The sequence below is a fragment of the Cenococcum geophilum genome (assembly GCF_001692895.1).
Source record: "Cenococcum geophilum 1.58 unplaced genomic scaffold K441scaffold_12, whole genome shotgun sequence".
In the NCBI taxonomy this organism is placed as follows: domain Eukaryota; kingdom Fungi; phylum Ascomycota; class Dothideomycetes; order Gloniales; family Gloniaceae; genus Cenococcum; species Cenococcum geophilum.
Window position 1 is genome coordinate 150,140 of NW_027137570.1, and position 12,365 is coordinate 162,504.

Consider the following 12,365-nt stretch of genomic DNA (forward strand, 5'->3'; position numbering starts at 1 on the left):
CCCATATAATCGTCTATACGAACGGCTATACAATTAATTAATTTACCAATTAATTGCCTACACGAACGCCTATACGAACGTCTATATAAATGCCCGTAAGAACGTCTGCACGTCTACACATCTATACGTCTACACGCCTGCACGCCGCACGTGGCTCTGCATAAGGCTCTGCGCGAACCTCTGCACGAAGCTCTACTAAAGCTCTACACGAGGCTCTGCCTAAAGCTTACCCCTCACTGCAAAGCACGACAGAGGGATAGGATTTGCGAAGCAAATCCCTACTAACTAGTATCTATAGGTTAAAAATCTTCTTTTACTAGCAGTTTAATAACTCTTCTATATTAAGGGAGTCTAATATAGGTATAAAAAGTAATAAGTCTGCTTTAGAAGCCATAATATTTAATAATTTATCCGTACGATGTTAGGGTAAATTTTTTTTGATAGGGTGCCAAGAAGATCTGCAAAAATTACAAATATGGCCAATATTGATATTGAAACCCTTACTGTGAAGAGCTAGTCAGTCCATACTTAAGACAGCTGTAAAATCAGTACCTAAGAAAAATACGTTTGGAGATGATTGGAAGACAACAGAAGGCGAACCCACCTCAAGTTATCCTAACCTCTTGGTAAGAAGCATCTTCAAACCACGATAGCAACAAGATTAGCCCTAGTCCTACCCGCTTGAATGTTGATGTCGCAGAATCCGCTTTGAGTAGAAGAACGAGAGTACCAATTATTGGCTTAGCTATTTCTTCGCATTAGGACGCCTTAGTGTCTAGTCGTGCCTGCAGGGCGTCTGGCCAGACCGATGATTGGATGCCGATTACCACGCTAGAGTCCTTTTGATTCTCGAGATAGTTAAGCTCGGATCCCTAGAACTCGGCAACTCCTCAACTCCTTCCTTCCTAAACGAACGCCAGATACCGCCTTCTGGAAATTCTAGCTCATCACCATGGCTTCTTCAGCTTCACCAACTACTGAACCACCAGTGTTCGAGCTCGGCACGACTCTTGAAATTCCACCCGCAGCACTCGAGCAAAACCAGGAACTGCCATTCAGCATTGCCAATTTCAAAAAGGCCGTTACAGACCGTCTACAAGCTCTAGACGGTGGTGATGACACGCAGCTGTGGATTGTTTTTTCGGACTTCGACTATTCAAAGCTAAAGTACATCGACCGACTTCGTTACCCAATTCGTTTGCAGCTCGATGGTAGTAAATTGATTGTAAAGATGGTGGGCCCAGTGCACGAATTAATGCATATCAGCCTAATACAATTGATACAAAGAGATATGGGACGCATGGGCCTTGAGCCTATTCGCGATTACGTTGGCCTTGGATCAACCCGGCATCAACATCGCTCAAATAATTCATTCAAAGAAGCCGATAGCGCGTTAGCACCTATCACTTCCCCGGAATGGCCCTCCTTAGTTATCGAGGCTGGTTGGGCAGAGACTTTAGCGCGTCTGCATATTGATGCGCAGTGGTGGCTCTCTGCCCAGGTGCCCCCGAATAGTACTACTGCTTTGGTGGTTCTGGTTTCATTCACAAAATCTCAACGTACCTTTCGCCTTGAAAGATACGAGCTTGTCACCGTCGGTCGTAGCGTCGTGACGAGGTCTGCGCCACTAGGAGTCCGAAATCTCGCAACGTGTACAGCAGTTACGACGATTGACATTAGGTCAACGCCCCCGATCATCACTGGTGCACCATTTGTATTGCCTTTCGCCGGGATCATGCGACGCCCTCCAATAGCCCCAGAGCGGAACGTCTCAATGAGCGCGGTCGAACTAGAAGCATGGGCCACGACCATAGCCAGAATTCGGAACCTTTGAGATGGCATAGGAAGGGTGAGGGTGAGAGGCTGGCGTCGTGTAGAGGAGCGCTTGTTGTGCATATCTCTCCAGCCGTCTAGGTTCGGTTATTAAGGATATTCAGGACAAGGCAGAATAGCAGAGGATAGTTGGCATGTCTATGGCGCAGGGGCGATGTCAGAAAATCGCGCTGCTCAAGAGAAAGAATCGTGTGTGTAATTTGGGCTCTGAAAGCTCATTAATATGAGCCCCTGGTATGGCTACATCGCAAACAGCGGAGTGCTCCTGGAGGCAATTTTCAAGCCATCTTTTTAACAACATCATAGCTTCCGCAGATTGGGTGCTGGGTGGCGGGTATTCACGAACATTGTCCACCCAGGTGCCCGAAGAAAGGCCTAGTATACATCAATCTGCTGGTACTGCAGTTATCAAATGAAGAAGCAAGTAGATTACCAGATTCTCTGAATATGTCCAAATATACGGCTGTATCTGGGAATTGCACCCAAATCGTAGTCATATTTTTATGTCCTAAATCGTCAGGAAAATCAAGGTAAAGTTTGATCGGGCCCGCTGGGAGACTTCGATCGCTGGAACTTCTGGTTTGGTCAAGTCTGGATAATAAAATAACCTCACAAAGAGGGCAAGTTTTAGCAGATGCCTCCAAAGCACGAGCATCAGGCAGATGATGGTACCAATTCCCCCCATCTAGCGTCTCCACAGTGATACCACTACAAGCCTTGCACAGTGGCATGGTTTGAAAGATCGAAGCCAGAGAGCGTGAGGATTGAACGAAAGAGCGATTTTTGATTAATAATCAATGGGCTTTGTGATGTAAATTGACTGTTCAAAGCAGATGTAACAAATTTACGCATCAGTGTGCCTAAGGATGAGATGAGAAGGCTCAGGCAGGGTAGTGATGTCAGACTAGCCAGGCCATGTCATCTGATCCAACATGTGTTAGGCAACAGGAGTTCGTGATGTCTCGGTATAAGGCTGAGATGGTCGGGGGACGCATGGTGTTGTTCAAATGACCGTCACGCCAGAAAACCCCATCCCAGGTCTTGGCACGCCGCTTTCAACCCCCGAATGCCCCGCCGCCACAAATTTCAGCTCCCACACCAGCACCGCACAATTCGTGAAGCCTTCCGCTTCTTCTCTCTCGCTCCTCTCGACGCCGGAGCTGTAGTATCCACCCCTTCAACTGTCCACCAACTATATTTCACCAACCGCGTCTCAACTCCCCCAACCCGAAACCCCGCAAATGCCAGGATGGAACCCAGAAGACCCCCCGAGTACACCCTCGAGGTCTTCGCGGATCCAGCGTGTGTGAAGGACGTTGTGAAAGGTACCCCCACCTTCTTCACCCTCCCAGTTCTACTCCCGTCCCATTGCTCGTCTCAGCTCGAACTGACCCTTCTTCGTGTCAGCAATCCTGCACACAATCTTCTTCCACCGCTACTTCTCCTCCATCTCGCCGCTAACGCGCGACCTGCTCGACCTGACGCTCCCCGCGATCGACGATGTCGACCTGGAAACGCTCATCGACCAGCGTGCAGGCGCGCTCGTCCGCGCCATCGAATCCGCACACCAGCAGCGCGGTCGCGGGCAGCTGGCGGTCCAGTTCTTCGAGAAGCGCCGCCGGAAGACGTACTTCTCGTTCGGGAAGGCTGATGAAGAGGTGTGCTGGGAGCAGTGGTTGTTAGACGTGACGTTGGCTACGCCGAGGACGGACACTGGTACGGCTGTCCCCTTACGACGCGCTGACCTCACTATTTCCCCACTTCCCTACCGCGCCCCAGCCTGTTACCCCGGATTGTGGAATACACTTTAGCTAACTTAACCCTTTTCGCTTGCGCAGATGTCATCAAGGTCCGCCGTGCCATGGAAAAGTCCCTCCAAAAAGCAGCGCTCAAAATCATCACCATCGTCAACAGAGACAAAGACCACATCCCGCCCATCACCACCACCGACGCAAACCCCTTCCCCTACCAGATCGTCGTGAACCCGAAGACGGAGGGCTGGGGCCAGCGCATGGGGATATTCTAGCCCCCTTCCTCGCCTCCCAACCCCCCTCTCCACGCGAGCTCCTGATTTGTAAATACCGGGGACTCAAAAAAAGCAGGGAGGGAGGACCAGTACATTGCACCGGAACTGTTATGATACGAAAAAGCACGCTTTTTTTTTCACGGCCACAGGTTCGAATTTTATAGACGACGGTTTATTTTTGTTTTTATTCTTTTTGGATGAACCTTGTATAGTGCTCGTCTGAGAGCAAAAGCTTTGGGAATAATGAGTCTACGAGCAACATTACTGTCTTTCTAGTTATATAGAGATACCCGAAAGGCAATGACATCTTGTATCTGATAATTTGGAGAACTGTCAGCTTGACTGGTTGACGTGGCGTGGTTAACTTCGTATTGATGTTTGCTTTTTTTCTTCTGGTTGGCGGCTTTGAAGTTTTGGCGACTAGCAGGCGGCTGACACGTTTCTAGGGTTGGGCAGCTATTTTACCGTCGACATCTGTAGTGCGAATCAGAGTCATATGCGCGGAGCTCGGGCTGTCGTATCACATTGCGAGGATCGCGCGAGGAAGTCATGGAAGCAGATTTCTATTCAGAAAGCTGAAACCGAGCTACATCTGTCTTGACTCCAAGCAATGCTCCAGCCGCCCCCGTAGCGAACCTTGGAGAGGTATCAAGCAGGAAACTTAAAAAATAGTAACGCCTGCCAATGCACCAGCCATCTGTTTTCAACCCACCAACCACCATCCCTCAGTTATGCAGATCACGCCGAGTCCACCTCTCCTCAACGTAAAGCGCTCGTGCAGACTACCTCAAGCCATCATAGCGCCCTGGTTACCCGCAAGCTCACTCTCCTTTTCCCCAAACCTCGCCGCATCCATCTGGCCTGCCTCCTCATCCTCGCTGACAAACCCATACTCCCTCGCCTTCTGGTCGATCTCGGCATCGGTCAAGAACGGCATCTCCTTGCTCGCACGGACATAGCCCATGTTCTCACAATACCCCTTGGCAAAGATGAGGTCGATTTCCTCCAAGCTTCGCTTGCGCGTCTCGGGGTAGAAGAAGTAGATGACGGGGAAGAAGGCCGCGTTGATGACAGCGAAGACGAGATACGTCGCCCAGCCGATGTTGCTCAGCATGACGGGCGTGATCATGACGACGAGGAAGTTGAAGAGCCAGTTCGTGCACGTGGAGACGGCGTTGGCCTTGGCGCGCGTCTTGATCGGGTTGATTTCGGCCGGGTACAGCCACGGGAGCGGCAGCCAGGTCGCGCCGAAGAACGCGATGTAGGTGAAGAGGCCGACGGCTGCGCCTTTGGCGTTGTTCGGACCGCCTGGGATCAGGCATGCGAAGACGAGAACCATGGACAGGCATTGGCCGATGGTGCCGACGAGAAAGAGCTTGCGGCGTCCGGCGCGTTCGATGATGAACCACGAGACGGTGGCAAAGATGGCATAGACGACCATGTTGACCCCGCCGAGGAGGAGTGACATGGTGTGGCCTTCGCCAATGGAGTTCTCGAAGAGAATGGGGAAGTAGTAGATGACTGCGTTGCAGCCCCCGATTTGTTGGAAGAGCTGGGAAGATGCGCCGAGCATCATACGGCGGAAATGTTGGGTTTTCCCACCAGTAAAGAGCGCCCTGAACGGGGTGTTACCACCGTGATGACCTGATGCTCGGATGCTGTCCATGATAATGTTGGTTTGGAGGATGGTTTCAGGGTCGTCGACGCGAAGACCGCGCAGGGCGGCAATGACTTGCATGCTTTCTTCCGTACGATCTTTGGTCAGAAGCCACCGAGGCGATTCAGGGAGCCAGACCATGAAAATGCAGACAACAAGGCCGAAAACGATTTGGAAGGCAATGGGAAGACGCCAAGTCAAGTCCGGAGGTCCATACGTGCATCCAAAATCAAGCCAGTATGCGATGAGAGTACCGAAAGCAATGACGCCCCCTTCAATGCAGATGAGCAGACCACGGTTAGTGGTCTTAGAGCACTCCGCTTGGTAGGTAGGAATCGTAGAGGTGTTGACACCATTTCCGAAACCGGTCACCGTTCGACCGATGATAAATTGTGCTGTCGCCTTGTGCCCCTTCATCGCAGTTACTTGGATAATGACCCCCAGGATCATGACAATAGCCCCAAGGATCATTGCTTTTCTGCGTCCCAAACGGTCTCCAAAGCAGAGGATGAAAACTGCACCTAAGAGACACCCGATTTCGTAAATAGCGGTGACAAATCCCTGCCATGTAGAATCGTCCTTTGTTTCTGGGAAATAGTTGTTGAATGGATCCGCGGAAATAATGCCGCTCATGACACCCTCTGCCCCAATCATTAGTCTCAACTGAGTAATAAGAACTTCAAGGAAACTTACGGTCATAGCCAAAGAGAAGGAAGCCTGTCGTGGCGACCACAGACACGGCAAGACTCAATGGCCTTCCAGTCAATCCCATATATCGGGGATGCTTGGCCGAACTGAGCGAATCGCTCGATGAGGTCGGCTCGGTCGACATTGCGAATACGGACAGTTGTTTTGCCGAAAAAAAGAGAAACTACTCCTGCTGGATCCAACCAGATGCAATAGTTGGGATGTTGTAAAGACGAGGCACAGCACGCCTGATTCCAACACTGGGGTACACGGGGAGAGGTACGGTATGAAAAGCACCGAGAACAGCTGATACCAAAGAAAAGATGGAGGGTTCCCCTCATCTGGGGTTACCACCTTCTTTATCTACCTCGTCCCAGCGGACTATGTCCTAGTTCCCTGTAAAGTTCCGGCATAATCCAGTAACGACGTTTTAACAGAGATTGCAGATTACACCATAGTGTCTCGGTTGGTTGCACAGTTAGAGAAGGCAGGATAAATAACATCATTAGATCAATAAGGGATCACAAGCTACGGAGGTTTGAGTTGTGGACCCCTGCACAAATCTTGCAGTGGTTGGACGGGATGGCGTTGTGGGAGATCGGCAGAGGCTTCCGGCGACAGTTACTAAAAAGGATGGCGCTTGACAGAAGCTTCTCGGGTTTTCCGTTTTGGTGCAAAGTTTGGACCAGCTAAGTCTTGAAATAGCGTAGACACCCGGTGACGCTTGTGGGTTCGGTTAAGGCAGCAAGGCAGAAATTGGTAAGAGGCCTGCACCATTAAAACACAACCAAAATTAAGAAAAATTGTAAATATAATAGTAAAGATCTTAATCTATCCCCCTACAGTATAAATTTTATAAATTATAATTAAAAGGTTTCCGTCGTGGATATATAAATGGCAATTCAGATTTAATGGGTGTGGCAGGACCGAATTCACAAACGTCACCCGGTTGTGTCGAGGCGAGCGTGATTACATGCGGAAGAGCCGTAGGCTGACCTGTGACATGGACTGAAGTTGCATCCGAAGCTTGACCGAACAGTTGGTTCAACGGCGTGAGACGAAAATCAGGGTTCTGAGCCTTGTGTCCAGTTAAAACGGCCGTTCGACCATTTTGATCTACACTGCTGCAGGCGTTGGCTGTCAATCACTCGATGCAGTGGAGTGCATTAACAGAAATAGTGGGTTTATTCCCGCTATTTTCGGCCTTACAAGAGGGTGACATGAGCGGGCTGGCCGCCCTCCCTGCAAGTTTTGGTGGCATTATAATCATATCAGCAGCATTTTAGTAGGACGCTACTATAATGCCACCAAAACTAGCAGGGAGGGCGGCCAGCCCGCTCATGTCACCCCCTTGTATGCCGTGCCCGGCGCGAAAGGTGGCGAGGAAACTTTTGAAAGAGGAGGATATTCATCTCGGACATTCTTTTAATCAAATCCTAGTCTTTCGTTTAGCTAGTTCCCGCTACAAGGCGGCCCCTGCGGCCCACCGAACAAAGCCCCGGAGCCCCAATAGCTGCTTCAACCCCTAAACGCGTATCAGCAACACCACCTTTAGACCCGCCAGCAGCTCCACCAAGACGTACAAAGAAACCAAGCGTAAAGGTGCAAAAGGCCTAGCAGTCGCTAAGGACACGAGCCTAAATATTAGTATAGTTTAAANAGNAGACAACCGCACNATAAACNNNACTATAAGCTATATAGCATATACTNCCTCTATTCCCTATAGTAAGAGTCTCTACCTTACCTAAACGTAAAGGAGGAGGTATTAATTATAATAAATTTTATTAACTCATTAAAAGCCTTAAAGAAACTATAGTATAATAAAGCAATATTATTATAAACCAGAATAGCATTATTAAGAGCATTAGAAATAACTTTATAGATATTAAATTGGAATAGTAAAGCCTTAAAAAGCAAAATACTAAACTCTAAAAGGCTATCTGGTCCTTATAAGCGCAATTAAACACTTCCTTAGCTCCAACATAATTATAGGCATTAGTAGCGGCTAGTAGAGGTATAGTAGGGTTAGAGATAACCTTACTATAAATAACAAGCGCTAGGAACCCTAAGGAACCTAATTAGTAGCTAGTAATAGATATTAGCTAAGCGGGTTTAAAGGCAATAAAGAGGGTAGCTACTACTAAAGCAGTAAAGTAAACTATTGTGTAAGGTATAAAGGATGTTAAGGGGCTTACGGGAGCTATACTTAAGGACTTCCGCATATAGCGAACAAGCGACAGCGCAAGCATTATTAGATTCTTAGTGGAAAAAGATAAAGAAGCTACGTTTAGGCAGATAACTGCTTAATGGCTTAAACCGCATATCCCTAGGGCGAGGCTTATCGGACCTAAGTGGTATATAGTTAAAGCGGACTGGTTAAAGTACCTTTAGCGATAAATATTAATAGTAGAAAAGTAAGTAAGTTAGCTATAGAGCGCTTTGGGGTAAAGAATAGGGTAGAGGTATATATAATAAGATAGCTGGGACAACTAAGGCCGCGCGGCTAGCACGTGTTAGTGATTATTAAAGTAGCAATAAAGGAGGATATAGAGAAGCTGCTTATATTAGACAACGTGTTATTTAGGGGAGACGCAATTATTATATTACTATTTAAGGAGCGACGCACCCCTATAGCATACTATAAATGTAAAAGGTTTAGATATAGGGCTAGAGACTATACGCGACCTAATACGTGCAAAATATATAGGTGGGAAGGCTATCTCTGGTATAAGATAATAAATCTACACTATATAAACTGCTAGGGTCCTTACTAAGCCTTATACTATAAATGCCTAGCATATAGGAAAGAGATAGACAGGATTCTTATATAATAGCGCTATAAATAAAGAACTTTAGATCCTCTAGGCGAATATAAAGAAGTATAAGGAGGCGTAATATACGCTACACAATAATAAAGCGCTAGCGGACTTCCACTTTATTTTAGGCTAGGAGCCTTACTACTTTCTCTTAGATAGGGAAGTAGTGCTAGCTAGCTTAAATCCCTGGTAGATAAGGTTCGTCCTAATAGGCAGGCAGTAGCGGTATCCCCTAGTTAGGTTATATATCTAGGCATCTAGAGAGCTAGCAGCTATATAGCTATAGGTAAATTTAGCAGATATTATAGCGGTAGTAGCATATATTGGCTAAAGGAGACTTATAATTGTATTAGTATACATTCTAGACAGATATTTAAGAAAAACTAAGAAAGAGAACCTAGAGGAGCTCTCTAACAGACTAGAGATAATTAATAGGCTAATTTAGGGTGAACTATTACGCGACCTATATACTAAGGTAGTAATTATAGGTGACTTTAATCGGCATAATCCGCTATAGGGAGGAAGTTATATTAGTACTATATTAACGTAGGAAGAAAGCGCACTAATTATTAACTTTATAGCGGACTGGTTACTCTAGAGCCTACTTCTAGTAGGAATACCTATATTTAAAAGCAACGTAGGGCGAATATTAATAATTAACCTTATACTTATAACCCCGGGCCTAGTAAGTAAACTAGTAAAGTGCGCTATTTAGGAGCATAAGTACGGATTAGACTATAGAGCTATCTATACTAGCTTTTAGGTCGATATAGGTATATAGAAGAGCCAGGAGAGGCTGCTTATTAAGAATATAAACTGGGACAAGATATAAGAAGATATAGAGCGATAGAAAGAGATGGGATTCCTTATAGAAGATATAGGCGAAATAGTTAACTACCTTAATAGGTGGGTTAATAAAGCCTTTAAAGTACACTGCCAATGGGCCAGACCATTACTATATATAAAAAGATGGTGGAACGAAGACCTTATAACGCTAAGGAAGTTATATATATACTAAAGGAATAGGAATAGCGCAATACAGAGGTAAGGAAGGGATAACCCTAAGCTACGTAATGTCGCAGTATGTCACGGAACGAGGTCAGGAGGCTCTGTGAACGTCGTAGCATTGACTATGGTACACGACAGGATATTGCATAGAGGTGCAAGAGGTGCGTAGGCACGAGCGCTCTATATACTGTGGGTGCCAAGGCTCGCCTAGGGCGAGCGCTTGGCGGTGCTACGGTCGGAATCCGTGACATAGTAAGAGCGAAGAAGCTCTTCTATAGGACTATTCGGCGACATAGGAAGCTCTATTAGGATGAATTCCTTAATAATAGTAACAATATATAGAAAGCGTCGAAATACCTTAATCCGTAGGCTATATTTACGTTTGCTAGAATACTACTAATTAAGAAGGATAAAGGATAGGGAGAAGTTGTTATAGAGAACTATAATATTGCAAGAGAACTACTCTAGGCATTTTTTTTAGTCCCGCCACCGTGTAAATAAAAGAAGGAAGCTATAACTAGCTATAACTAATTGCTATAGGAGCCTATCGCCAAACACAAGGTTAAGGTAGCTGTGTTTAGGGCTAGCCTAGATAAGGCTCTTAGAAGGGACGGCCTACTAGCTAGGGTGTGGCGAGAGCTATAGCCCGTACTAAGTGGTAAAATTACTACTCTTTTTACCAAATTACTTAAGATAGGAAAGGTACCCTAGGAATAGAAGGTAGTAAAGATTATGCCGCTATAGAAGCTAAAGCAGGGGGACTATACGGTAGCAAATAACTATAGGCCGATCTCCCTCCTCCTAATACTAGGAAAAGCACTTAAATTGCTAGTAGCGGAGAGGATAGTATACCTAGTGGAGGAACATAGCCTACTATCTAAGATATACTTTAGAGCTAGGAAGCAAAGGTTAATAATATATACGCTATTATATCTCTATAAGGACGTATTTAGAGTATAGAGAGAAAAGAAGACGCTATCTCTAGTATTATTTAATATTAAGGGTGCGTATAATAATATAGCCATAAAGCCGGAAATTAGGAGATTACGGCAGCGTTAGATACCTTAGACGATTATATAATGGGTATAGGACTTTTATATAAACCGTTAAGCCTATATCCTAGTTAATGGATATATATTAGAGGTATAGGCGCTCCTATAGGTGGGTCTCCCGTAGGGATTAGCACTAGCCCTAATACTCTTTCTATTCTTTAACGCGGATCTTATATAAAGCATACCTAGAAATAGTAGCTCTATAGCCTTTGTTAATAACTACTTAGTATAGGTTATAGGCCCTACGGCGGAGAAAAATACGCAGATTATTTAGGGCGAGATTATACCAATGCTTAAGAAATAGGAGAGGACTAGTGGAGCCCAATTTAAAGTAAAGAAAACGTTATTTATCCACCTTACCAGATATAAAGAAGTAGGTAGAAATGCTACCACGCCGCTCTAATTTAAAGGAAAAGGGATCCCCCTAACTTAGGAAGTTAAAATCCTTGGGGTAATCCTTAATAAGGAGCTATAGTTTAAGGCGCACCTAGTAGATAAGGCAGGCAAAGCCACTAAGGTAGCGCTAGCGTTGCGTAGATTAAAGGGACTATAGTTTAAAAGCGTTAAGCAGCTAGCTAAGAGCTCGGTCCTACTAGTAGTAGACTATACGTTACTAATATAGTACCCACTTGCAATATAAGAGTTAATATAGCTCCTCTAGTAGGTATAGAGGATTACGGTATAAGCTATTATTAGGGGGTTCCGCTCTATTGCCCTACTAATAGCGGAAGTAAAAGCTGGCTTACTCCCTTTTAAGTAAAGGCTGCGTAACCAGGCTATCGCGTTCTAGGTATTAATCTATAAACTAGGCAAATTATATCCTTATTAGATAATTTAAAGATAGAGGCTCTATAAATAGCACCAATCGCCGCTTTAGAGGATAGCAGAGATATACGAGGATATTTAGGTAAATAGGGTGCTAGAGGTTAAACCGTATACATGCCCGCTGTAGGTGGCTAAGCCTAACGTGGTAATATATAAGGACGAAGATTATACTTAAGCTATTATTAAAGACTATAAGCTAGGGTAGGTTAATATATACGTTAATATATTAGTGCGCAATAGTAGGGCAGGAGTTAGTATATATACTACGCCATCTAAAATAACGCTTTTAAAAACGGTAGTAAGCTCTAATTAGGCCAACGCCTACCTTATAGAGCTTCTAGCAATTAGCGAGGCAGCTAACTAGCTATAAGACCCTACGTATATAGCTATTAACTAAGTAGGTTTTCTAATACCTATATCTAGTATAAGAATATTCTCTAACTTATAATTAGCGTTACTGT

General features: G+C 45.5%; 3 protein-coding genes across 3 annotated transcripts; 2 read left to right on the top strand and 1 right to left on the bottom strand.

Annotated features, from left to right (window-relative positions):
• Window positions 1–907: 907 nt before the first annotated feature.
• K441DRAFT_36381 (uncharacterized protein) lies at window positions 908–2,003 on the top strand. Its single transcript, XM_067641404.1, has one exon. It carries the CDS (start codon window positions 953–955, stop codon window positions 1,832–1,834), a length of 882 nt encoding a protein of 293 aa, XP_067506133.1. The 5' UTR covers window positions 908–952; the 3' UTR covers window positions 1,835–2,003.
• A 1,079-nt stretch (window positions 2,004–3,082) lies between these two features.
• On the top strand, window positions 3,083–3,859 carry K441DRAFT_551007 (DUF1649-domain-containing protein; the record flags this gene model as incomplete). Its single annotated transcript, XM_067643075.1, has 3 exons — window positions 3,083–3,158; window positions 3,241–3,549; window positions 3,672–3,859. The coding sequence occupies 3 exons, from the start codon at window positions 3,083–3,085 to the stop codon at window positions 3,857–3,859; spliced, it is 573 nt and encodes a 190-aa protein (XP_067506134.1).
• Window positions 3,860–4,646: 787 nt separating this feature from the next.
• K441DRAFT_550496 (putative hexose carrier protein) lies at window positions 4,647–6,348 on the bottom strand (the record flags this gene model as incomplete). Its single annotated transcript, XM_067643057.1, has 2 exons — window positions 4,647–6,157; window positions 6,210–6,348. 2 exons carry the CDS (start codon window positions 6,346–6,348, stop codon window positions 4,647–4,649), a joined length of 1,650 nt encoding a protein of 549 aa, XP_067506135.1.
• Between the last annotated feature and the right edge of the window lie 6,017 nt (window positions 6,349–12,365).

What these genes read in the sequence shown, in the direction of transcription:
- K441DRAFT_36381 (XM_067641404.1), top strand. Translation starts at nt 953, where the DNA reads ATGGCTTCTTCAGCTTCACCAACTACTGAACCACCAGTGTTCGAGCTC.